The sequence below is a fragment of the Nicotiana tomentosiformis genome, chromosome 11 (assembly GCF_000390325.3).
Source record: "Nicotiana tomentosiformis chromosome 11, ASM39032v3, whole genome shotgun sequence".
NCBI classification, from domain to species: domain Eukaryota; kingdom Viridiplantae; phylum Streptophyta; class Magnoliopsida; order Solanales; family Solanaceae; genus Nicotiana; species Nicotiana tomentosiformis.
The window spans coordinates 17,020,609-17,047,668 of record NC_090822.1 but is presented as its reverse complement, the minus strand read 5'-3'; the positions used below and the strand labels follow the sequence as shown (position 1 = coordinate 17,047,668).

At 35.1% G+C, this 27,060-nt stretch overlaps 3 protein-coding genes across 5 annotated transcripts; 1 reads left to right on the top strand and 2 right to left on the bottom strand.

Annotated features, from left to right (window-relative positions):
* Positions 1–5,115: 5,115 nt before the first annotated feature.
* Positions 5,116–7,723, bottom strand: LOC104113025 (cell division cycle protein 48 homolog). The gene has a single exon (XM_009623099.4). The coding sequence runs from the start codon at positions 7,694–7,696 to the stop codon at positions 5,252–5,254; it is 2,445 nt and encodes an 814-aa protein (XP_009621394.1). The 5' UTR covers positions 7,697–7,723; the 3' UTR covers positions 5,116–5,251.
* Positions 7,724–10,289: 2,566 nt separating this feature from the next.
* Positions 10,290–18,717, top strand: LOC104113026 (protein OS-9 homolog). Of its 2 annotated transcripts, none has more exons than XM_009623101.4 (8): positions 10,290–10,502; positions 14,156–14,232; positions 15,483–15,683; positions 15,871–15,942; positions 16,545–16,660; positions 16,969–17,035; positions 17,113–17,219; positions 18,159–18,717. In XM_009623101.4, the coding sequence occupies exons 1-8, from the start codon at positions 10,412–10,414 to the stop codon at positions 18,391–18,393; spliced, it is 966 nt and encodes a 321-aa protein (XP_009621396.1). In that variant the 5' UTR covers positions 10,290–10,411; the 3' UTR covers positions 18,394–18,717. The 2 variants fall into 2 exon arrangements, with proteins under 2 accessions (XP_009621396.1, XP_070044767.1); XM_070188666.1 differs by lacking the exon at positions 10,290–10,502 and adding an exon at positions 13,712–14,064.
* A 775-nt stretch (positions 18,718–19,492) lies between these two features.
* Positions 19,493–26,624, bottom strand: LOC104113027 (uncharacterized). Of its 2 annotated transcripts, XM_033660482.2 has the most exons (12): positions 26,185–26,323; positions 24,938–25,099; positions 24,588–24,710; positions 24,394–24,490; positions 23,932–23,967; positions 23,214–23,401; positions 23,012–23,114; positions 22,316–22,497; positions 22,144–22,221; positions 21,497–21,599; positions 20,371–20,464; positions 19,493–20,020 (listed from the first exon to the last, which is right to left on the bottom strand). In XM_033660482.2, the coding sequence occupies exons 2-12, from the start codon at positions 25,027–25,029 to the stop codon at positions 19,638–19,640; spliced, it is 1,479 nt and encodes a 492-aa protein (XP_033516373.1). In that variant the 5' UTR covers positions 25,030–25,099; positions 26,185–26,323; the 3' UTR covers positions 19,493–19,637. The 2 variants fall into 2 exon arrangements, with proteins under 2 accessions (XP_033516373.1, XP_009621397.1); XM_009623102.4 differs by lacking the exon at positions 24,938–25,099 and having other exon boundaries at positions 26,185–26,624.
* Positions 26,625–27,060: the final 436 nt, after the last annotated feature.

Sequence of the window (27,060 nt, the reverse complement as noted above, 5' to 3'; positions counted from 1 at the left end):
ATTAATGGAGTTTCAACATGAAATATGCAAAATCCCTTCTTAAAAAATATATAACAGTATCCACATATAATAGTCATTCATTATAAAAGTTAAGTTTTTCTCGGAACTGATATTTATATTATATTATAATATATGTCATCTATAACAGTATTTCACTATAGCATTCAAAATATATCGGAACGAACGAGACGAGTTGTTTGACTGTATACCTTTCAACTTTTGATGATGGTTTAACCAAAAAGATCGAATCTCTATTAGGAGTCGAGCACAAAAGGAGTGTTTTCTAACAAAAGACGTAATATTATTAATCAAATGTTTAATAGATGGCAAAGTTATATAATTTTGAATAATATAAAGATAAATTCGACGCTTGTCTCTATAAAAAAATAAAGAACAATCTACAAGGAATCTTAGCTTTACGCATCTGTCAAGAAACCTCGTCATAAGAAGTGTTTTTCTTTTCGTTAAGAGTTGATTTTTGCCAAAGAAAAAATAAAATGAAAGGAAAAGTCTTCATATGAAATTAACAGAGAATCAAAATAGAAAAAATAAAGAGAAACATTGAAAGGAATCTACATAAAAGGAAGGGCAGGCGAAGCTTTATCCTCTGAATATTTACTTTCAAATACTATAAGAAGTTAACCAAAGATTTGTTGAGGTTTTTGTTTTTAAGATGAAATAGTATTAAAATGAGGGTGAATGGGAAATTGAGGGAAAATGAAATTTTTGAGTAAAATTTTAAGTTTCCCCCTCTTGACAATGAGACATTGTCCCATATTGGAAGAGAAAAAGATTTTTGGTGGGTATATATATAATTGCTCTTTTTGTAGCTCTTAAAGAGTTAAGAAGAAAGCAAGCATCGCGATGTCGTTGTCGCTTCGGCTTTGATTGATTGATTAATTTTTTGGACCAAATTTATTTGTTAATAGTAAATATTAACGTAAGATTATCCGCATTTGTAACGGATATTTTTCAATCTGTGTATTGACCACAAGGCAGCCGCCTAATGCTCTTCCCACCATGAATGTGCTTGCTCCACAAACAAGCTAATGCGTGCTCCACCATGGAGGGTGGAGAAGAAAGACACACAACACACAATACACAAGACTGAAATCGCTCAACAGATTTGGCTATACATTGCACTCCTTCCTCTCAGCATTTCCATACGATTTTCTGAGTTTCTACTCCTTCGTTCTGCATTGTTTTTAACTTCAAACAAAGCAACTATAAGTGTGATTTGCTACCAAACTTTGTGTTCGCTGAAACACTGGGGTTTGAAGTACCGCTACACCAGTGTGTGATTCGTTCTATCATGGGAGGAAATAATCCATTACCTTAGGTACTAGGAGGGGATTAAATTCCTTAAGGAAACACTGTGAATTCAGTGGGTTTGAATTAATTACTGTTTCATTACGATAACTTATATTTTGCAGAATTATTATTTACATGTACAGCAATATTAGCGGGACTAACAAGATTATTCACTTTACATTTGGATTATTCACTTTACATTTATTATACGTGTAAAGTGTTTTTACATTATCAATATAATCTGATTACTCATGTATTACTTATAACTTTTTTAAGTTTAATGTGCATTTTTACTGTAGGTAGTTCCCTATACTTGTCTTTTAGCTAAAGCAATATTCATTATTCTTAGTAGATACAAATAAAATCCACATACTAGCGAACATGACTGTTTACCCTCAAAATCGGATAACAATTAAATTTGTAAGTAATTTTAAGGATACGTGATCTAACTTGATACAAAGCGATAAATCAGTTTGCAATTGAAATAAGTAATGGAAAAGTAAATGCTAACCACACAAATTAAACAATCTTAGCCTTGGAAGGTTAGCCACCCTCGAGCCAAAAGTGCTTTGATTGATATCAGAACAGAACAACGAGAGAATAATAAGAACTTAAAGAGAATAATAATATATTGCTTTGGGATGCGTGTTACAATGTGTTGAATGAATTATCAGACCCCCTTTTATAGTAGAGGAATCCTACTCTAGGTACATTTCCATAAAAGGTAAAAATCTCTTGATTCGCTGATTGCCGGTTCCTTACTGATACGTGCCGAGATTCCCGCCGCAATATCCGACCGGTCGCAGATATTTCGGTCTTCTGTTAGTTAACTCAACAATGTTTCTCCGAGCTCGTTCGAGGCTAAGGTCGACACCGGACTCACTGCTCCTCGAAGGCAGGAGTTCCGACCTCGGGTTCTAGTTATGTGGGACTCGAGTTTGATCTTCAGTCCTTGGTTGCCACGTTCCAAGCCTAATCTACCAAGTTGTAGGCGAGCTCGATTTCGACCGTATACAATAACAAAAATAAAAAAGTATTAAAAGGATTTCTGCATAGTCTTAAGCGTATTCCAAATAAAACATTCAAAAATAAATATCATCAAATGGTTTGTTGAGATGAATATAATCGCTTCACCTTTAACTAAAAGTCTTGAGATGAAAATTTTCCTCATGAAAATGCTTCTTCCTTTAATAGGCCCTATACGATGCGCATGGGGAAGCTAGGTGGGTTGAAGGGGGGCCGAACCTCTTTGCCAGAAATTACATTATATATATAAGGTTAATTTTTTTCAACAACAACAACAGACCCAGTGTAATCCCGCAAGTGAGATTTGGGAGGATAGTGTGTACGCAGACCTTACCCCTACCTTCATGTATATATATATATTAAATGTTAAAACCTTTTAGCTTCTTTCTATGCTTATTTTTTTTAATTTTTTGAATCTCCTTGATAAAAATTCTGTTTCCGTTATTGACGACACAAATGAAGTAATCAAACTTATTATTCCATATATTAAATGGTTATACAAGAAGAAAAAAATATTTAAAATTGAGATATATAAAGTACTTATTCTTTTCCACAAGAATCAATAAACATATAAAATGGACTAATATATAAAAGTGGAAAAATTAAAGACAGGCTGGAAATGCTTATGGTGACAAAACAATTGTGGGGTATGAAATTAGTTGCACCTTTAAAAAGCAAGTGCACGTTATCTCCAACTCTGGCAAAAACAACAGACAAAGTGAAAGACATCATGTGATTGAAGAAAAAGCAACCAAAACTCCCCACATCTGTTAGGATCCTCCACTACTCACCAACCGTTTAAACCCCAAAAAACAAAAAAAAAGAAGGCAAAAGTTGTCTTTAATATTGTATTTTAATGTAAGGTTAAGTGGTCATCTTGACTTCCATCTCCTGCAAGTCAACTTCTACAGCTTTTATCTTTTCTGAACCGAAGGTTTATCGAAAATAACATTTCTATCTTCTTGAAAATAGGAGTAAAATCTGTATACACACTACATTTTTCAGACCGTACTTGTGGGACTATATTGAATATGTTATTGTTGTTGAATAAAGTTTCTCTACTCTCGATCATAAATCTCGGGGTTCTACCCGAAAATAGAGAAACCAGAAGTCTCCCTAGTACGGAGCATGTCCTCTTTTAATGAGTTTTCGAGATGCAAATATGAATTAATTAAGCCAATAAATATCAAATACTAAATTGTTATACTAAAAGAAAAAGATTACATATCTAATACTATTTATTAAGATAGAGAACATGATAGTTGGATTGAATATTAAACTTAATTATGGCAAAAAAAAAAAAAAGGTTAGAGGTGAAAATAACATATCAAATTTATGCATTTTAATTCTTGAAAATTGCAAAAATTGTATGAAAATGAATTGTATCAAAAAGTTTTAGATGTCTAAAAATGAAAAAAGTACTAGTATATAAACCGGAAAGGATGGGATAGAAAAGTGAAGGTAGAAGAAGGAACGGTTTTCTCCTAAATAGAGAGAGTTTCGCAAAAATTGGCATACAAAAGTTAAAAGAGAAAAAAATAGAAGAAAAGAGGCTTTTGGTAGGATTGAAAATTCTATGACTCAGTATACTATTATGGGAAAATATGATAGTGCTCGGTATCTATATTATGTTTAATTGAACACTTAATATTATGATTAACACCCCCAATTGAATCACTTGAATATAAGATAGGATATTTTTAGTCATTTCATGACCTTCTAAAGGGATAGCTAATATGTTTTACTTTGCTACGATATAGTAATAAGAATAAGAAATGCAAATGTTAAGAATAATATATTAAATTGTTCAATTTAGTTTAGATCATGTGGGAATATACTGAATTTTTTTATTGCTGTTGTTGTATTCAATTTAGTCCAGATACGAAATAGAGTTTGCAAATTAAGCATCATTAAAAATAGAGTTGTCAATTTAGTCTACTTGAGTAGGTTTGCACTTTTTTACTCAATTGGACGAGTTGTGCCAAAAGTTAATTGAAAACAAATTGAATCAACAAACATGTCCTAATACAAGTAATGAACAGGAAAGACCAGTTTTAGATAGAAATTTTTTTTAGTAGGAATCGTTTTCTCCTTTAATAGTTTTACGGATTAGTCAGAATTTCAATACGGATACAGTCCGATGAAAACCCAAAAAAAAGTAGTTATAAAATTTGTCAAACTATTTTTTTCTTTCTTTTCTTTTCCTTTGCATTGACAATGAGATTTGTGTCATTAGTTTGATACTTGTCCAATTAATGCTGAAACTGACCCTACCCTCAAACCTTTAGAAATTAAAAGCAACCGCAATAGACATTAATGATAGCAATTAATGTTTCTATTCTTCCAATTATTAATGCTTTGTGTGTTGAAGTGCAAAATATTTTTATAAATAAAGCATCTGGTGTTATGTCAATAAACTGTCCATTTTCACTTCACTTCACTTGAACCAGAGTTGAACAAAATGAATATAGTTAATTGACCAATTAGTTTGAAATTGAGGAGTAGTTGATTGACTTTATTTTGCTTCACTTTGATTTATTATATTTCAGAAGTCCAACAAAAACGTTTCTTTGATTAAAGCAAAAGGGTCAACTTCTTTTTTTTTTTTAAACTCCATGTACAGCAAAAACCTGCAATTTTAGCTACAGACAAGATATAATATTTTCCAGAAAAAAATTTCCGTTCACCAACAAAACATTGAAAAATAAGTGATAAAATCATTTATTTTTCGGGAAAACATTTTCCTTTCTTACAAAACACACCCTAAGAGACAAAAGATTGGAACCAATTTACTATTTTCTCATTGAATTAAAATAAAACTTAAGACTGAAACAGAACAATTAATTATAACAAAATAATAAAGAAAGAAACATCTTAAACAGTGAAAGCAACAAAAAATCAAACTTACAAAATCCTAATCATATAACTCAGCATCACAATCTTTAACTCCAGCAGAATTCTCAAAAGGATTTTCCTTAGCAGCATTAGCATCAGTAGCAGCAGTGTTATTATTTGTGAAGTTGAATTCACTACCAAAGCCTCTTGACTGTTGCAAAGACTGAGCAAAATCATGGTATTTTGAAATGTCCAAATCACTAACACTTCTCCTAGCATACTTCATTGATTCCTCAAAATGTGATACCTTAATTTCAGCAACCTCTTCTTGAATATCTTCCTCCATTATATCAGGATTCTCCACTCTCTTCTTCTCCCTCTCAATATCCTTTTCAATTTCTCCCCTGATCGCGTATTTGCAAGCGCGTTGACATATTTCAGTAATGTCTGCTCCACTGTAACCTTCAGTTAACTTGGCTAGATGTCTCAAGTCTACTTTACTGGAAACAGGTGATTTTCTTAAGCATGCACGAAAAATTTGGTATCTTGATTCTTCATCAGGGAGAGGAATGTATATCAATTGGTCAAGGCGCCCGGGCCTTAAAAGTGCAGGATCAAGAATATCTGGCCGATTGGTTGCACCTATCACAAAAACAGTTTTCTTGGCATTCATTCCATCCATTTCGGTTAGGAGCTGATTCAAGACTCTATCAGCAGCGCCACCAGCATCGCCTACTGAACTTCCTCTCTTAATAGCAATTGAATCCAATTCGTCGAAGAACAGAATGCAAGGTGCAGATTGGCGTGCCTTGTCGAAAAGTTCTCTGACATTGGCTTCACTTTCTCCAAACCACATTGTAAGCAATTCAGGACCTTTGACACTAATGAAGTTTGCTTGGCATTCGTTGGCTACTGCCTTAGCCAACAAAGTTTTACCACATCCGGGCGGACCATGGAACAAAACACCCTTTGAAGCAGACATCCCGAATTTCTCAAACAATTCAGGATGTTCCACTGGATACTGTACTGTCTCTTGAAGCTCACGTTTGACAGTTTCAAGCCCTCCAATATCATCCCACGAAACGTTTGGAACTTCAACGACTGTCTCGCGAAGAGAAGAGGGATTTGTTGTTCCTAAAGCAGCCTTGAAATGTTCGTTATTAACTGCCATGGAATTGAGTACATCAGCATCAATTGTATCGTCTTCCATGTCGATAACATCCATCTTCTCCCTAATGCATTGAAGCGCAGCCTCAGTAGTCAATGCTGCTAAATCAGCACCAACATGACCATGTGTATCCTTTGCAACCATTTCCAAATCAACATCCTCGTCCAACTTCATGTTCTTTGTGTGAACAAGAAGAATCTCAAGGCGACCAACCTCATCAGGCACGCCAATGTCAATTTCCCTATCGAATCTCCCAAACCTTCTCAGTGCAGGATCAATACTATTAGGCCTATTCGTTGCAGCCATAACGACAACATGTGCACGCGACTTAAGTCCATCCATTAAAGTCAAAAGCTGCGAAACAATCCTCCTTTCTACCTCTCCATTAGTTTTTTCTCTATTAGGCGCGATAGAATCAACCTCATCAATGAAAATTATAGAAGGTGCATTCTTTTCAGCTTCCACAAAAGCATTCCTCAAATTAGCCTCACTCTCACCAGCCATCTTAGACATAATCTCAGGTCCATTAATAACCAAGAAAAAAGCACCAGTTTCATTAGCCACAGCTCGGGCTATAGTAGTTTTCCCTGAACCAGGAGGTCCATACAAAAGAATCCCTTTAGGGGGTTTCACACCAATGCACTTAAAAAGCTGTGGATGTCTCAATGGCAACTCAACCAACTCGCGAATTTGCGCCATTTGTTTCCTAACACCACCAACATCATCGTAACCAATCTCGTCTAATGCTCGTTCCTCGTCTTCCCTTCTAATCGGATCACCCTCGATAAAAATCTCCGTATCAGGAGCAACAATACAATAATCAGGTGGATCAGTTTCCACAACCTTAAACTCTACACTCCTCATCCCTCCTCTAACATTAAAAATATCACCTTTTCGTAAAGGATGATAAGAATCAGTAAAATAAGGTTTTAAATAAACCTCAAATAGATCACCTGTTAAACCTTCAATAGTATCATCAATAGGAAGAACATGCACACGTTTACCATATTGAATATTACTACAAAGATGGACAGAAGCAATATCACCTAAACGGATTCGTAGGTTGTTTCTAACAACTTTGTTCATACGAATCTTTGATTCTTCACATGTTTCATCAACTTCTGCTGTACTAATTGTATCTCTTTTTCTTTTTCCTTTGATTAAAACAGTATCGCCGCGAAATAGTTGAAGTTTTTCCATAGTTTCTGGATTGAGAAAAACAATGGAATTTTCATCTTTTGTTGATTCATCAACTATGAGTCTATTTGGAGCTTTTTTCCTTTCAAGAATTGCTGTGGTATAGTCTTTTTTGATTTCTTTGGATTCAGAGGATTGGTTTTTGTTTTTACCTTTCATGTTTTTTTGGAGAGAACAAGAACAAGAATTTAGTTTATGATGTTTTTAAGAAGAGATGTGAAAATTGGAGAAGATTTAAGGGGTATTTATAGTTTTGTTTTGTTTTGTCCGAATGTTATATGGAGACTAGGAATATGTTCTTTTTTGGGAATTATTATGTTTTCTATTTTTAGTAGGAAAGGGATTTCTTTACATTGTAGGGAATGAGTTGAAAGGCGGCTTATTAATCCTTTTCCTTTTACTAATTGGATTTCCAATTTAAAGTGTACTTCGGACTGTTTGTCCGTAAAAAAAAAAAAATTCTTTTTTTTCGAAATATTTTTTAAAAGTGTAACGTCCATGAAATTTTGTAAGTTTTTGAAAATTATTCGAAAAGAAGTTTTTCAAAAACCCAAAAATTTTAATTTTTTTCTCACTCACAAAACTGCAATATTTTTTCCTGTAAAATACATGTCCAAACATAATAATTTTAAATTCCAAATGCCATTTTCAAGTTAACTTCAAATACTACTTTTTTCAAAAATTAATAATTTTTATGTCCAAATGCCTACTTCATATTTCTTACTAACATACGTAGTGATAAATTTATTGTTGGTTAAACAAAGGACCAATTTGATAAAAAAATTTAATCTCATTTGAAAATTAAAATTTTAGAATTTTAAAACTACTATTATTAGAATAGTAGCCCCATATAAAGTACCAATTCTTGTTAAGTACTTAGATTTTTTCACAAATAAAATTATGGCTGATTTATTTTTTCGGATTCGTTTTTCATTTAGAACGGTTCTCTCCTTAATTAGTCCTTATTCAATTAGGAATGAGTTAGTACTAGGAAAAGAATCGCCTTTGTTAATGTAGTTATTTGAATTGTTTAGTAGTAATTTTTTTTCTTTTTTGTAATATCTAAAATTAAATAAATTTGACCTTTCCCCCCACAAAATTACATAAATTTGATTAGGGACGCTAAGGAATGAAAATACCATGGGAAATCGTGATATTACAATATTTTAGAAGTCATACGTGCAAAAAAAAAAAAAAAAAAAAAAGCTTAAGCACGAAATTACCTTTGATAGGAAACAAATAGGGGGCAAGTGCACGGATAGCCGTTCACATGGATGCTATTTAGAGATTAATCAATACTTATTTTATTCTGAATTTTTAAACTAAATTTTTTAACTTTAGTACAATTCAGAATATTTTTGTACTAAAAATTTCTTAAGGATGCTATTTAGAGATTAACTGTTCTCAGACTATTTTTGAATTGAAAACTTAAATTCAGGACTCACTGGTTAATTCCTAAATAGCAACCCTTTAGAGTGGCTATCTAGTGTCATTTCTGCACAAATAGGAGTATATTAGAAGAACTTTGCTTTCAAATATTCGTAGTAAGTGTTTTTTAAAAGGTGAAAATCATTTTGATCCCCCAAGTTTACTTTAAAAATCGAATTCCTCCTCCAACATTAAACAATAGACATTTTGCAATTCTTCCTCTACACATATAATTTTTTTGTTATATTTAAATTGGTAAAATGCTTAGCTAAATATCTTATTATTAATTTTATAATTAAAGCTTAATAATATTTAACTAGAATAATTCTTTTATGAATTTGTAATAAAAGTCATTGTTATTCCTTTTTATTGTTACTTTTATATTAAGTATAAATTAAATTTTACTTTCTCTTTTATTATTATTTTATATATATGTGTGTGCGCGCACGCGTGCGCGCGGGGGGTGTGTGCGCGCGCGCGCGTGTATTTTTGAATTTTTATTTTTATTAATGAAATATATTTTAAGTTGTAATTTAAAGAACATCGAAGGTATAAATATGTAATATTTTATAAATTTATTTTAAAACCAAACTCTATTTTTTAATATTACTGCACTACCTTTTATTTTATTGAAATTACCAAATCTTTTACTCTAATATTTTAATTTTGCCCATTTCCTTCATTATTCAATATCAGTAAATTATATATGACAAGGTGGGTTGCTCTGATGGTAAGCACCCTCTACTTCTAACTAAGAGGTTGTGAGTTCGAGTCACCCAAGAGCAAGGTGGGGAGTTCTTGGAAGGAAGGATGCCGAGGGTCTATTGGAAACAGCCTCTCTACCCCAGGGTAGGGGTAAGGTCTGCGTACACACTAACCTCCCCAGTCCCCACTCGTAAGATTATACTGGGTTGTTGTTGTTATTGTTGTTGTATATATGATTGATTATCATTTTTTATTTTAAAAAAATATATTTTCACTATAGGTAAATTTATAACATAGATTAAGAAAAATATCATGATATTAAAAAAGTATATATATATATATATATATATATATATATATATATATATATATATATATATATATATATATATATATCGGCCAAGGATTATAAAATTGAGGAATACAATTAAGTTTCAAGGAGCAAAATATCTATTGTTCAATGTTGGAGGAGGAGTTTGATTTTTAAGATAAGTTGGGGATCAAAATGATTTTAGCCCATTTTTAAAATCACACGTAACTAATATTTCTGTAAGTGGGACCCTGAATCCACGTGTCAAAGAATAAGAGGAGTCGCATTCTGCCACGTAAGAGTTGTGTTTGGTCATTCATCCAATCGGTGTTTCTACTCTTTGAATGAAGAAAACAACAGTTCAATCGATAAGCAATTTTCTGTTTCGTAGACCACTGTATCATATTCTGCACCAAAATTAGGGCTTCGAAATGAAGAAGATGAGATTGGCAATTCTACTTTTCACCGTTAATTTCTTATACGACGTCGTTTATTCCACCCAGATAATATCTGCTCACACAGGTAGCCCAAAATCTCAAGCACCTTCGTTGTAATTTCAATGCTAAAGGGCAAAAAATGGCATTATAGATGTGATATTTGTAATAAAATTAAATTTTTAAGTTTAGCCTGTCATCTAGTTTTATTCCTGTTGGATTCTGTAGCTCATTATTTGCTTAATCTAAAGAGCGTATTAGGTATTTAGAATTTAGATCGTTAGGTATTTGGATGATGATTCAGTTTACTGTTTCTCTACCTTTGACTTGTGGACGTTTGTCTTTCCCTTTTTTTTTTTCTTTTGTTTCTGTTTTAGAATAATTAATTTTAACTGAAATGGTTAATGAATTACAGAAACCAAAAAAAAGAAAAAAGAAAAAAGAGCTTTAACAGGTTGATGTTTTTTGGAGGCTGAATATTTACTATTAGAAGCTTTAACTGGTTGATGCTCTATGGGGAGCTGAATATTTACTACTCAACTCGTTCCAATTTATCTGATGTTGTTTGACTAGGTATGGATTTTACAAAGAAAGGAGGGCTATTGAAATTTTTATCTAAAACAATCCATTGACATTTTTGTGGCTATAAATTATCTCACCAAGGGCAAAATGAGAAGTTTGAAGTTAAATTGTTTCTAATATATCATTTTTTTGGGACAGACTAAAAAGGAAAAAGTATTACATAAATTTGGACAGAGAGAGTACTAGAAGCTTTAACTAGTTGATGTTTTTGGAGGCTGAATATTTACTATAGTTGGGTGTATTAGCTTGAGCTGGCTTGTGAGGTAGGCTTACCCCGTGCACTAAGTGCTCCATAGCTCATGTTGGGGTAGGGGAAGAGTGGATGTATACACATGCTAGTCGCCAAAAGAGCAACTTTATCATCGCGCCAAGGCTTGACCTTCACTAGCTTGAGCTGACTAACTTTGAAAGTACTTTCTGACAAATTTTGGATTTTTGTGTTCTAGACGTACTCTCAATGAAATGAAGTTTTGTTCACAATAACCTTTTCGATTCTGCTGTTTTGAAGTTCAAGTTTGATACTCAAGCTGTATGTGTGGCAGCAGTCTTGAAAATGATCATAGTTTCAGGAGCTTGATGAGGCCTGTGCATCTTGGGACGTGTCTTCAAGTCCTATTTTTTCAGTTGTTTAAGTAGTTTTTTTTTGAAGTCATAGAAAATCAATTTGAAAATAGTTCACTAATCTCGGAAAATGAGCCGCCATAACATGAAGCAAGAGAAGCAGCTCGAAATTCTGATTCATGCCCTTAAATTATTAATCATGAATGAAATAGTACTGTTCACTTGACTGTACTAGTGCTGACAAAGTTAACAATCTTGCTCAAAATAGAATACTTTTTTTTTTTTTGATGAAATAAGATTCTTCATTGCAGGCATCCAGAAGATGCAAAGTTACAAGAAGGAATTGAGTTAGCTCCATTACAAAGACTTAATCTGCTTATGGAGCTAACTCAAAAACAAAAGTAAGGATATAACTGAGTTAAGCAAGACTCAGAAATCCAATGAAATCTAGAAGAGGAATTACATTATTTATAGGTGTTAGAGAACTCCAACTAAATAGTTGCACAAGGCAATTGGCTTTGATAGCGTGTATAGAAGTTGAAATGCCATCAAAGCATCTGCGATTCCTTTCTTGCCAAATGCACCAAAAAATGCATGTTGGGATCATCTTCCAGACTTTCTTGATGGCCCTTTCAACTTTCCACCTGCTCCAACCTTCCACTGCTTCCCTGATGCCCTATGGTTGTGTCCAGCTTATTCCCAGGATAGAAAGAAACATACACCACATATCTGTTGCCACTGGACAATGTAAGAATATGTGGTTGATTGACTCAGAACTTTGCTGACATAGGTAGCATCTATTTACCAGCTGAAGGCTCCTTTTGGAGAGATTGTCTTGAGTTAGGCAGACTTCTTTGAGTGCAGTCCAAGTAAAGCAGATAACCTTTGTTGGAAGCTTTGTCTTCCAGATGAGCTTCCATGGCCACGAGTAAATGTTTCCATTATGCTCACATATGCGTCTGTAGCCCATCTTCACTGAATATGGACTTGAGTCACAACCAACCCATCTGATTCTGTCAGGGATCTGCTCATTCATAGTGAAGGTTTCCAGTCTACCAAGCAATGTAAACAAACTACCTAACTCCCAGTCATGCATATTTCTTCTGAAAAGTGGGACCCATGAGTTTCCTGATCTGTATTGACTTATTGTAGAGTTGGGATCACTAGCAATCTGAAACAGTAGTGGAAAGCTCTCTTCCAGTGGGAGACTGTCCAACCAGATATCTTTCCAGAATCTAACATGTATCCCATTACCCCACCTTGAATGAAATATTCTGTGAAAAATCCTCCCAAAGGCTACTGATGTGTTTTCATGGGCCAACACCATGAGGAGACCTGCTGAGTTTAGTACACCAGTGATTTTGTAATCCATGTTTAGCAGTCACCACCTTCTTCCATAGGCTGGCGTCTTCCTCCCCGAATCTCCCAAGCTATTTCATTAGCATGCTCTTGTTGTGTTTTGCCAAGTCTTTTATTCCAAGTCCACCAAGGTCCTTTGGTTGAGTTACTTTGGCCCATTTGACCAGGTGAAACTTGTAACCCTCACTGTTCCCTTTTCAGAGAAAATTCCTTCTAAGTTTGTCCAATTGTTTGAGCACTTTGCTAGGCATAGGATATAGTGACATGTAATAGGTTGGTATGCTGTCCATTACACTACTAATCAAGGTTACCCTGCCTCCCATTGATAGATATTGCAGCTGCCATGTTGCCAATCTCTTCTCCACCTTCTCTATCACACCATTCCACACTGCAGTAGACTTGTACTTAGCTCCCAATGGAAGGCCCAGGTATGTTGCGGGGAAGGAACCAGTACCACAACAAAGAATATCAGCTAGATCTCCCAAGTCAGGAACTTCATTAACAGGGTAGATAATGCTTTTTGCCATGTTGATATGAAGTCCAGAGATGGCTTCAAAAATGAGCAGAGTTAGATTAAGATATTGAACCTGAGATATTCCTGCTCCACAAAAAACTAATGTGTCATCCGCATAGAGCTGGTGTGAGACTGAGACTGCATTCCTTTGAGGTCTCCCAACACCAAAACCATCTAACCACTGCAGCTGCTTTGCTTTGTCCAACATCTTGCTAAGGCCCTCCATAACTAGGATAAACAAGAAAGGAGACAAGAGATCACCCTACCGTAATCCTTTTTGAGGTGAAAAGAAGCCGACTGGACTTCTGTTGATGAGAATCGAATACTTGACTGTGGTCAAGCTATATTTTATCCACCTGATCCATCTGCCACCAAATCCCATTTTCTTTAACATTGAAAACATGTATGACCAATGGACTTCTGTCGATGAGAATCGAATACTTGACTGTGGTCAAGCTATATTTTATCCACCTGATCCATCTGCCACCAAATCCCATTTTCCTTAACATTGAAAACATGCATGACCAATTGACTTGGTCAAATGCTTTCTCAATGTCTAGTTTGCATAGGATGCCTGGAATTCCACTTTTTAGCCTTTCATCCAACATCTCATTTGCAATCAAAGCTGCATCAGGTTGATTTTGCTCAAAATAGAATACTTTCCATTAGAGTTATTCGCTACTAGTAGGTTGTAACTCTGGTGGTTGATTTCCTGTTTGTATCAGATGCGTCTTTCAGTCGAAGTTCTAAAGAACCAAAATATCAGGTTGAATTTCATTCAGAAGACACATCCTTTCACCCGGTAAGTTATTTGTTATGTCCTTCACTTTTTCAGATATTGAATTTAGTCACACCATGCACTTCAAAGCTTTATATGTTTGCAAATATAATTTGATCTTTTACTAAAGAGGATTCTAAGGGGTTGTTTGGTACATGGGATAAGAATAATAATCCCGGGATAAAGTTTAGGATTAACTTTATCCCATGTAGGGTTTGAGGTATTAGCTAATCCCGGGATAACTTTTACACTGAAATGGTGGGATGACCTATCCCATATAAAAGGTATGATAACTAATCACATGGGGTATCCCACCATCGTACCAAACGACCCCTAAAGTTGAGGCAAACAAGTACTAAAACTGTGTCCATATTTCTGTCCAAGAACTTCTAAGGTTTCCCGCGATTTTCCTGGGTATATATTTGGCAAGTCAGAAGGTTATGACAGGTTATTTCTTTTTGAGAATGGTAACAAGTTTTATATATCAATGTACAAAAACTGTGCGAAAATCATACGTACAGAAGTGAAGCAAAAACAAAAACCTATTGTTAGCTAATTACAAAGCTTCCAAAATTTCTAGGATAGATTCAGTATCCACTAAGGTTATGACAAGTTATTTCAAGTTTCTAAATTTTTTTTCTGCTTCATTCTTACTCCTCCCGTTTCTTAAAATTTGATTTCTAGTAGTTTTGAGTTTGTAAGAGGTGGCTGAGGACGCAAATGTAGATCGCTTTATCATTCACATTTTCTTTTAGGATAATATTTTTGCAAACTTGGCTTGCGCTATTACTTCTGAACCATAAAAAAAGAAACAATTTTTTATTGCTACACAATGTTTCCAGACTACCCATACCTATCATCTGAAACTCAGTACTTACTATCTGCTAATAACACATGAATAATTTTAGACCCTATTGTGCTTGAAACTACAATAAGAATTTAAATCTGTGTTAGTAATAAATATGACGGATTACAGCAGGAAGCATGCTCAACAGCCTCTTTTGAGAAACGCATTAAAGAAGTATAGTGTCATCTTTTGAATCCTTCAGTGGTGGCCAAGTGTGGGATAATTTGAGAAGATTTAGGCTTCTTTGGTACCTGAGGGAAAAGTACAACTGATTTTTTCGTTAAGTTTCTATGCAACCGATTGGTGAAGGGAAAGTGAATACAGAATTTGACCTAATATTCTGAGCCGAATTATGATGAGATGAAGGGTGAATTTACATTTATCATCATTCTAGAAATCTGATGTATGAGTTCACTCCATTTTGCAGGATGATGACCAGGAAGCTATTCTCATGCCCAACAAAGATGGAGAGAAGTTCCTGTGTTATTTGCCTAAAGTTGATAAACCGAAGATTGGTAAACCACTGACACCCAATATAAGCAGTTTGGTCGTGGACACTGAGAAACGCATCAAGTGGAAGACACCAGATGAACTACTTGAAGTGCTGAAGGATCGTTGCCTTATCAGGGTGAGAATTCATCTAATTCTTCCCTTTCCACCTGACTTAAATAAATTAAATATCTACGGACCTTCTCCTAAGTACATAATCAATGAAAATTTATTCAACTTTAAGTTTATACGGTCCGCTCTAGCTGATGTGTTAGGAGAAGTTGTCTAATTTTGTGTGACAGTTATCTTATTAAACTTTCTTACAGCAAGAAGGGTGGTGGTCGTATGAATTCTGTTATGAGAACAAGTTGAGGCAAGTTCATTTGGAGGATGAAAAGGTATGTCTTTACTTCACTATTAAGTATGTGTTTTTCAGGCATTGATTTCTCAGAGTAACCTTTGGTTTTCCCTCCAAGAATATTTTAAATATTTAATAGGCTGAGCCTTTGTTGCTGCCTTGCTAAAGCTCCCGTCATGTGACTGGTGATGGATTGGTTCTGAAAATTCAAAGGACTCCAACATTGAATAACAATTCTATTGTGTCTTAGGTCTCACTTATCTCTCCTTGCACCTTCTACAACCACTTGCTTCCCTCTGTTCCCAAAGAGAAGTCCTTTTGCTCCTCCTTTTATTAAAAGATATCAGTGGTATTTAGCTAGCTTGTCTGCACCTTGACTAATCCACCGGGTAGCTAGCCTGTACAGCCACACATTGCCAAGGTAATCCTGCCCACCAAGAATGGAGCAAATGAGGTTACACCAAGTGCTATAGCTGGGATTCACACGTGGGATCTCTAGATTGTTATTCCCATCTCTCAACCACTAGTCCATCCCATCCCATTCCTCCATTCATTTTGTATTTGTTATATGTATTATTTGATCAATTTTTTACCTTATCAAAAGAATGTATTATTTGATCAAAGAAATATTTGTGTTTTCAGGTGGTTCAAGAATTTATCTTGGGTTACTATGATGCCGAAGCTACCACAGCTTATCATCAGAATCGCTCAGATAATTCAGTACTAAAGCATCCCCGTTCAAAAGATGCATCACAAAGGTATAGATACCATACTGTGAGTGAATAACTGGCTTAGAAGTAGCATACACCTTGGGCACATAGTGAGTCCGCTGACTACCGTTAAAAGCAGAAGCTCGTCAGTTTCAAGTTTCACCATAAGTACTTGACTACAGAAAATAACTATAATTGAAACATTTATTCAATTTTACGAAATTCTTGGAATGTCTTTCTTGAACTTTTGAAGCACACTGCCTGATGCATGGCACTACTCAAATTTGCTGTGACGGATTAAAATTTTGAATTCCTTCTGCACAATAATTCTTTTCTCCAACTCTTGACTTCTGTAGATATCACGCTCATATCTATACAAATGGAACCACATGTGATTTAACAAATGAGCCACGACAAACAGAGGTATGAAGCTATTCTTTTGCTTTTTTTTTTTTTTTTTAATTTCAGAATTCTGTATTTTCTAATGGAATCAATTCCAGGTGAGGTTTGTTTGCTCAGAGCCTAGAGCTATGATAAGCTCTATAACTGAATTGTCCACCTGCAAGTACGCTCTCACCGTACACTGCCCAACCCTCTGCAAACACCCGTAAGTTACTTGACTCGATCTTATGCCTGTTGACAAATGACACTAAGCCGTCCTTACTTTTTTTGGCTGACTTATTTCTGGTAGCTGTTTATATCTATGTCGATACTTGCTTTCATGATTAACTGCTGCTGAGGTATTGAGAGATCTAAGACTTCTCTGGGTAGGAAGTGAAAAATCCAGTTGTTTGTATTTTAGTGTCTACTGCTGGTCAAAAGCAATCATCAAGAAGTACCACAACCTGAAAAGACATGCTTATTCTAGGTCATGCAAACTCAGCAGACCACAATATTAATCATGTGGTGATACTGTAGGAATAAGATACTTCCTCTGTCCCAGTTTATGTGATATTGTTTGACAGAGCACGGAGTTTAAGAAAGAAAGAAAGACTTTTGAAACTTGTGGTCTGAAACAAGGCATAGATATTTGTGTAGTTATAAATCATCTCAATAAGGGTAAAATGATAACTTTAAAGTTAAATTGTTTATAAATATAATAGGTATCATTTTTTGAGGGACAAAATGAAAGGGAGAGTGCATCACATAAATTGGGATAGAGGAAGTAATTTTATATTTTTTTCCAATATTAGTTGCCGTAGGATTTTCTGATTGTCTGATCGCCAGTTTTAGCGTGAGAGAGTCGCACTTGTAGGATTTGGTGCTTGATTGTGCTGTCTAGATGATCCAATTAAATAGTCGATTCAATGATGATGACTTGGCTATTCATATTTCATACACAAGATTTGTATGTATCAGGAAATTAAAGGTTCCCTCTTCCATTATGATGCATTATGCTATGACTTCAAAAGTACGTCCATGCAATCATTTAAGTGTGCTTGTCTTGACATTTATAGCTTGTTCTCCATATGAGCACATAAACAGCGCATTCGCGTGTGCATTTTGCTTGTCAGCCTTTGCTCTGATCGTTAATTGTTCTATGCAGTCTCTTCCAGGAAGAAAGGCCAGTATGGCATACCATTAACTGTAATAAACTTCCGAAAGATTACAGAGAAGCAAAAGCGGAAGAAAACTTTGGACATGAAAATATTGCCATGGTGACAGACTCAGAATATCAGCCTTCGATTGATTCAGACGAGCACGTGAAAGTGGAGAAAGACAATTTTGAAGATGAAAATATCACCATAGTGACTGACTTGGAGCATCAGCATGCGACATAAAGTAGACATGACTGATGAAGGGAATTTTTCTATCACTGCAGAAATGCTATATTCACGACTTATCAAGATCAAGCTGCTCGACTTCAATCCTTTTTCTGTTTTCTATTTACTTATCTGATTCAATATAGAACTTTTAAAATGTAAAAAAGGAAACATTTTCTTTAGGTACCAGTTTATTTTTCCTGAAGGGATAAAAGTCAGATTTCGTTGTACGAAACACATCTGTAGTGTCGATAGAGAAAATATTCAAATACAAGAGTTTCATTTCTTCTGTTCAAGAAGGGATATAATTGTGGAAATGACACCAGGTAACCAGTTTTTTAAGCATGTTGTTTAAAAGATATCCACAGTTTATAATGTATTTAAAGATTACTCAATTTGCTCGATGTCCTGAAGTTTAAACCTCAAGGTTCAAACTTACATCGTGTATTGTGTCCATAAATTCGACATCTTATGTTTTAAATTTTAAGTTAGCAGTTCTAATATACAGGACACTTAGTCCTGAACTTCAAATTAGTAGCTCAAAAAGTTAGGTTAGCCACTCTAAAATTCAGGATACAAAGTGTCAGGATACTTAGTCTTGAACTTTGGCCGAATTGGCTTATTTTTAAATACATTGTAAATTATGAATATATTTTAAATAGTAGATTTAGAAGTGGCTGCCGGTGAGTTTACTTCCATTATTTTTTTATCACAATTTATTGGAGTATATATGGAAAATGTAATTACACTGAATTGTCTGGTTTGTTTTTTGAACCTTTTTTGAACCAAGAAATTCCCACCCCTTTGAAGAGAGGCTCTTTAAAAATAAAATAGAAAAGGGAAAACGAAGAAACAAAAGTTCTCTGAAACTTTTTGCATTTTGTTTTGGTAGTAAACTAAGATTTAGAGAACTTCTACTAAGTGAGGAACTCTTAATTTATCTTTTGAAAAACAAAGTATTAGGTATTAGAATGAAATGAATCCAAATATCATAATCTAGACTTCAAATAGTTTATCTCAGCTAGATGAGGAACAAGGTGAACTTGATATAGCAAACTTAGAACCAAAACTCTTCATCATAAACGCAAAGAATATAAAGAAAAGGAAACACAAGCCATCAACTGAAGCTATTTCATTCAAGAACTAGGCTAAGATAATATACGCTAATACGCTATACACAGCAAACTTTCCAAGTCTGTCAAAAAGTATTGTACTTATTAACTACGACGACGGACCATTCTCAACATGTACTATACTTTTAATTACGAAGATGGACGATTCTCTACGTTATCTCCTATAGTTACTAAAGCTAAGTATTCGTTTATAGCTTCACCTTCTTCAGTAACCTCAATGTCATAGTCAGAGTAAGCATCTCCTCTTAGTAATTCCCCTGTAATCGCATCTTCCATTTCCACATCCCGCTCCTCAACTTTGTTATGACTTGGACCTCCCGCGCTACTTGAACCTGTGTTAGCACCCGCTCCGTTTTCACTTTGTTGGTGAGTTATAGGATTATTTGCATTGCCATCTTCCCCTTGATTGTTGTATAGAGTATCATTTGCATTCTGATCTTCTGTTGCAGCAGAAGCAAGTAGATGATCTAGCGCTGCTTGTCTCGTGCCAAAAGTGCGAACAGCTGCAGCCACTGCCAAAACAAACACATTTATATATTTACGTCAGCTCAAAGGACTGACACCGTAAAGATATATTTTCCACACATTAACCTCAAAGCATAACTCATGAAATTCCTCCAATCCCCCACAGCTTTTTGTCCTTTTTCCATTTAAATTGGTGCCTGAGGACAGGTACGGACCAAGATGTGTGTGTTCTGTTTTCACTCGATACACATTTCTTAAAACCTACTCTAACCATTATGTTGCCAAATCAAAATGTAAATTAATCACTTCTATGGAAGAATAATGTGGTTATTAAGTCAAAAAATGGTTCTAGTATACAATAAACAAATGCAAATATAAATTTAACAAATATAGATACCAGCTTCTCTGGGGAAACCCATGGATACAATTTCTTCAATAACAGCGTTCTCTGCTTGGCGTAACCTTTTCTTCTTCCTTGACTCAATATGTATCTGCATTACGAAAAGAGGAAGTAGATACCAAAGATATTCTTCGATAAATCTGCACTACGAGTCAGATTGATTAATCGTATTTTGTGGGCACCATTTTAAAAATATATCAAAGAGGCAATTCCAGTGTTATTAGAGGCAGTATTGTATTCTAATATTGTAGATTTCTATCTTCATGTTGTTCCTTTCGCTTTGTTTTCTTTTATCTTGTTCTCGTTATTGCTTGTTGCTACTGCTCTCTTCTCATTTTTCCTCGTGCCGAAGGTCTATTGGAAACAACCTCCTTATATTCACTGTAGGGGTAAGGTACCCTCCCTAGACCCCACTTGTGGGACTATGCTGGTTTTTTTGTTGTTGTTATCAAAGAGGCATTTCCATGCCACGAATTGTCGGAGCATGGGCTATCTACTAAGGAACGAACCTAGCAGTTGTAAATACAACTGTCTCCTTAAATAAGTAAACGGTTGAATTTATTCAATTGCACAGTGCCAGCAAAATCAGGAGCTAATTCCCCGATAAGTTTTTTTGGTAAGTCAAATTTTCATTAGAACTACTATATGACTCTAACACGAGTTGCCCACTGGAGTCACTCGCTCTACTTCTAAAGATAGATAACAAAAAGCTAGGGACTCTCAGCTGCCGAGGTGGCGTAGTGATAGGTGAGAGCAACTGAGCAATAAAAAACAAAAGTAGGCATTTGTCAAATTTGCCAATTATGCAAATCATTAAAGCAAGATATCCGGACCCATATTTCCTGATATCTCGAGATATTCATTCTCTACCAAAAAAAAAGGAAGTAGAGAAACTGGAGATTTCTCTTGGTCTACTTCTGACAGTAATAATTACCGGGACTTGGTAACATTTGAATTATCACTGGCTGATCATGCAAACCTAGATCCAAGTAACTGATAGGACACAGCCCAGTCAATTCCCAAAATTAAAAAAATTGTATCAAATTGGATTAGTATCTAATACCTCAGTAAGTATTCGACTAATAGCTTCACATGGGCATTATATTCATGCCAGAAAATTTACCTGTATCGAAGCATTAGCTTCCGGATTTGTCAAGTCATCCAGAGCTTTTTGTGTATCATTTTCATTTCGTCGAAGTGCTTCTGCAGCAAGCTCTTTCTCAAACCTGGCGTTCAGGAATATGTATGAGTTTTACAAAAATATCAGGCCACTCAGGACTTAACATAAGCATGCTTAGGATAATTGGATAAAAGAAGCACAGTCATTCTGGTTTATCAACAAAATGCACTGTTTGCTAGTCGAAAAAGTTCTCTATCAGGTTTCCTAATCCAGTTTAGTAATGAGCATAAAAAGTAGTTTAAGTCGAATAGCGTACAACCTCTGGTAGAAATTGCTTAAGTTAGTACTCCCTCCGTCCCAATTTATGTGGCACTCTTTCCTTTTTAGCCAGTCCAAACAAGATATCACATTTTCTTATTTAGAAATAATTTATCTTTAAAATTACTACTTTACCCTCAACAAATTGATTTACAGCCACACAAATATCTTTGATTTGTTTTAGACTACAAGTTTCAAAAACTTTCCTTTCTTAAACTTCGTACAAAGCCAAACACCACCACATAAATTGGGACAGAGTGAGTAGCTTTCCTATGCAAGGGAAACAAGAAATGTCTCCCCTTGAATGATCTTGTGATACAAGTCTTACTTACCCAATTGACACCAATTCATTCAGTCTCTCGAGATCAACAGCTTTTCCGAGGTGAGTCGTTCCATAACACTTTTGATCTCTACAGTTTATATGATAAAGAGAGTTTAAGTAATGTAGCAAGTGTTAAGAAAATATACAGAGAGGAATTATATTTTAAACAAATATGAACTCACATGATCTCCTTCCGCCGCCTGATGTCGTCCTCCCTTTGCCTTGCTTTCTTTTCTTTTTCCTCAAGAAGAAAATCAACAGCGCTTTCTACTACTTGATTGTTCATGCGCAGGGCTCTCTTGGCATCCCGTTCCTTGTAGCCCATACTCAAAAGTAAGGACAAAGCTTCATCTGGAATTTGAAGCTGTTTTTAAAATAAATAAAAAAAGACAAAAAATGGATTAACTGTTTATCATTACTGAGAAAATAAGTATGAAGAATTAACCAAGAGAGAAACAACAAGAGCTGGTATTCCAAAAGAAGAGAAGCAATAGATGTGTGAAGAACCATTCGGCCTAACTCAACCATAAAAGCTAATAGCTCACGAGGCGGATTGCCCTAGACCTATAAGGAGACCACAAACTCATTCTCTCAACCAATGTGGGACTTAGCAAGATGTGTATGTAAGCCGTATAAACCAATAAGTCGGCAACACGAGCAAAGCGCTAATTAAGCCAACAAAACCACAGCACATGAACACATGTACGCATGCAAGAAGACCAGAGAGAAATGGAAGCTAAAGCAGACACTGGAGAAGAATATATTATCTCCTACAAAGAACTGAAAACATTTATCCCGATATCTGTCTATCAGTACAAACAGCAATAGCCAACCGTCATCAGCTTTACCAGAAGAAAAAAAAAAAAAGACAGGCTAACCTGCAAAAACTTGGCTTGAGCAGATGTCAAGGACTTTCTAGATTTTTCAATCTGACCGCTATGATATGCCACTACTCCTTCTAGCAGCTCCAACCTCAAATGTCTATATAAAGAAGATATGGAAGCAAATAATTTTAAAATAATGTCGCAAGGAACTGTTTCCAGCATTGTACACAAGCAGTATCAATCTGTGTTTACTCACAGAGCAATCTCCGGGTATCGTCCTTTTTGAAGCAGTCTGAGACGACTCGCTTCCTTCCCATGAGAACGCTCAAGCCCTTCTCTAGCTTTTGCAAGGCGGACTCCTGCAACTGAGAGCCAGCTGATATCTCGGAGCATAAGGTAGCACCACACCATGTCTATTTGCAGAATCGGCACATTGTCAACCATCTGAAAAACCAAAGAGGAAGGACGGAATCATCAGATAACAGCTATAAAGCAGATTTAAGCAGATCAGTGAATAAAGAGATACTCCACAAAATGTTTTCATATATCATTAGAAAAACAACTTGTATGAGTTGCCTGTAACTTATCCGCCTAAACATACATTTTATATCTGCTGAAACGCTGAGCACTATTCACAAGATAATCTACCCATTCAAGGACTGACAACAAAGACACAGATCAAATGAACGGAGGAGAAGAGTAAGGAAGTTCTGTGACTTTATTGCAGTAAAAAACTCTATCATCTTCTTTCATTCATTTTCTATAGTTTTTCATAATATATCACTCAAAAGTCCGAGGTCACTTTTTCACATCAATTCTTGGAGGAATTCAAATTGCGAGCCATACCTCCCCAGTTAATCACTGAATAACAAACATTCAGAGCTCTCATCTTAATAACAATATTGCGCAAAATAACAGCACTCAATTTGAAAGGAAAGGAATAATATATTTTGGAAGAAAGAAATCTAACATACCTCAATGAGTTTCGGGTTGCAGAGAGAGAAGGCTTCCTGCAAAAGAGAAACCACTTCCATATGAGCATTCAACCAGATATTTAAATAATACTGTAGTTCAAAAAATTTCTAAATCAGAATATGGTCTTCACAACAAGCAGAACACAATTTCTCACGACACTGACAACTGGACACTAGAAACAGCACAAGCAAGGAGCTACAGTGGAAAATTGATGCCATAACCACAAGTCAAACAAAAATATAGGTCGCAAGTTCCCTATGTTGCATGGACTATCCAAAATGCTGCCCCACCCCTGTCGGATCCTCCAAAAATACTACTTTTGGAGGATCCAACACACAGCCGGCAACATTTTCCGAGAGTCCGAGCAACATACAGATTCGGGCATCCTTTGTATGACAACATCAGAATCTTGTACTTGACTTAAAAGACAGGAAATAGCAAGAAAAAGATTAGGCACTAACTTCTCCCATGGTCAGCACTTCTAGTGCTTCTTTATAATTCTTCTTCCTCATCAAGGCTTTTGCATTTGTATGAAGCATTAGGCCCATCATTATTGCTCTGGAAAGCAAAAAGGAAATGAAAACAACAGATTGTGTGTCATTCATAGTCAATATGAACCTATTTGCTAATAGGTTAAGAAAAAAACATCGTATACCGTTGATCAGTCTCAGTTCCCAGTTGCACCTTTTGTCCACTCTGATTTTCGAGCTCCAGATTGAAATCTTCAACAGGTAATGAGCCATCCGCATGTCTCTTTGACAGAGAAGTAGCAGCAGCCCTATAATTTAAATCATATCAGAAGTTAGCTAGAAAAGAACAAACGAATAATGTCTTGTCCAGGCAAAGAAGTAACTGGCTTAAAATAGAGGCTGCAAGAGCTTTATACATTTTATTACTAAGAAGGAAACAAATTTAAGCAAGATCACAAAGAAATAGTTTCTTCCTCCAGGAAAATATCATCAAGTGGAACTATAACAGAGTGTTATAAACCCCAATTATAAGTACATTGGCATGTTCGACATGTCTAAACCACCAAAGCTACTCTCAATTTTATTTCGTTTTAGCCTGTCCTCCCCAGCATATATTTTCTTCTTCATATCGATATGAAAGAGCTAGCAACATCAGAGCAAATAAGTAGAAATCCAAATATGTATTCCAGTCTCTGTCCTGCAAAAATAAACCATAGCTACTATATTACCACTCACTACCTAAAGGGTCATCATACCACAGCAATTAGAATTCCCATACTCAGTGGATATACCACAGATGAACAAAAATAAACAAAACATACAGACAGAAATAAAGACAGACTTTCCCACACAAATAAACACACATATAAAGATCATCATCAGAATCAGATATTTTTTGGATAACCGAGAAATCCCGAAGGCTTGTGACACACGGTTCGAAACTCAACAGATAAAGGGCCTGCACCTCCACCCTTCTCCAATTTAAATGCGAACTTTTGTCCGCAGAGGGTTCGAACCCATGACATGTGCCAAACCCACAAGTCATGTGCTGGGCTCTTACAGCTAGACCAATACCCGGGGCTCATCAGAATCAGATATTAATAGCAGCTAAATCAGACTACTTTCACTATCATAATTCCAAAATAGAACTCACAACCCTTAGCAAATAGAATCCCCAAGTCAAACTCCGCGGGGTCATACAACAAATACACAAATAGATGAACGAAAAGAAACAATCCCCCCCCCCCCCCCCCCCCCAAAACACACACACACACACAAAAATCGTCAGAAGCAAAAATCAATTCCGTGTACCAAAGATATAAACTAAACAAGACACTACTTTCACTCTGATCACACAAATAAAATAAAAAAACTCACATAATTAAACAATAAAACCCATCAAGTGAATCAAGAAAAACACTAGACTAACATAAAGACACAAACTTTAAATAACAAAACTCACATAATTTAACAATAAAACTCAAAATCCATCAAGTAAATAACATAAAGAATGACTAAAAAGACACTAACTTTAGCCTTGAAAGTCTACTGCAACGCTCTTCCTCAGCCAAAAATTCTTCTTTTACGCACAAAAATCATCATCGGAATAAAAAATCAATTCTACGTACCATTGTAGATGCTATAAAAGCCACTACTTTCACACTGATCACACAATTTAAAGAACAAAACTCACATAATCAAACAATAAAACCCAAAACCCATCAACAGAATCAACAAAACAACATAAAGAATGACTAAAAGATTAACAAAAAAATTACTAACTTTAGCCTTGAAAGCCTAGTGCAACGTTCTTCCTCAGCCAAAGATTCATCTTTTACAGACTTGCCTTGATCAATAGAAACCTTAGAAGCCAAAATCTTTGCATTATTTTTAACACCCAATTGGCTTAACTTCTCAGTTCCATCACCATCTTTCAACAATTTACCAGCACATATAAGGTTGATCGTTTCAACGCCTGATCTTTTTGCAATTTCTTCTCTTAACATTGGTACTGTCCATTCTTCTAATTCTACTTCTATTACTCCACTCCATACCCCACCTATCTTCAATTTTGCTGACCCCATATATGCTTATTTTGCAGAGAAGAAATAAAATTGTACGTATAATTTGAAGTCTTTTAACTATGTGTGTTTTAATGGAGAAAGTAGGAGAAGAGACTTGGAAGAGAGAGTCATCTTTAATTACTCTATATTTGTTTCGACTTGGGAATCTTGTTTATATATACTCCTAATTACGTTAAGGTTAAGTTTTCGATGTAGACTAAAAAGTCTCACTAAATAAATAATGAATATGTCATATTATTTGTGTAAATATCCCAAAAGTTTTCGGGTTTTGAAGTTTGGACTGTATTTTTGTTGGATGAATCTTTATACTGATAGCTGGCAGAATTCAAAGTTTACTTTTCCTAATCGGTATAGATTATACACTAATTATACATATATTATATATTCATTTGCTATATTTAATTTAGAAGAATTAACTTAAAAATAGCCTGTTGAGGTATAATATATGCATAATTTATGAATTATATGTGTATAATTATGTATAATAAATATATAAACTATGTATATGGTTAAAAAAAGTAATTAATCAATATGGCCGGTTATTTGTGTAAAGATAAATGGATGGACGACTATT

Bases quoted from the DNA above. Each gene is read 5' to 3' on its own strand.
- LOC104113026 (XM_070188666.1), top strand. From the start codon at position 13,836: ATGACCAATGGACTTCTGTCGATGAGAATCGAATACTTGACTGTGGTC. The intron at 14,065-14,155 runs GTTGATTTTGCT...TGTTTGTATCAG, and splicing joins TGCAATCAAAGCTGCATCAG to ATGCGTCTTTCAGTCGAAGT. The intron at 17,220-18,158 runs GTAAGTTACTTG...TGTTCTATGCAG, and splicing joins CCAACCCTCTGCAAACACCC to TCTCTTCCAGGAAGAAAGGC.
- LOC104113025 (XM_009623099.4), bottom strand. From the start codon at position 7,696: ATGAAAGGTAAAAACAAAAACCAATCCTCTGAATCCAAAGAAATCAAA.
- LOC104113027 (XM_009623102.4), bottom strand. From the start codon at position 26,486: ATGGGGTCAGCAAAATTGAAGATAGGTGGGGTATGGAGTGGAGTAATA. The intron at 24,711-26,184 runs GTTAGTAATTTT...TTTAAATTATAG, and splicing joins ACTAGGCTTTCAAGGCTAAA to GGCTGCTGCTACTTCTCTGT. The intron at 23,402-23,931 runs GTATGTTAGATT...TTGGTTTTTCAG, and splicing joins GCAACCCGAAACTCATTGAG to ATGGTTGACAATGTGCCGAT.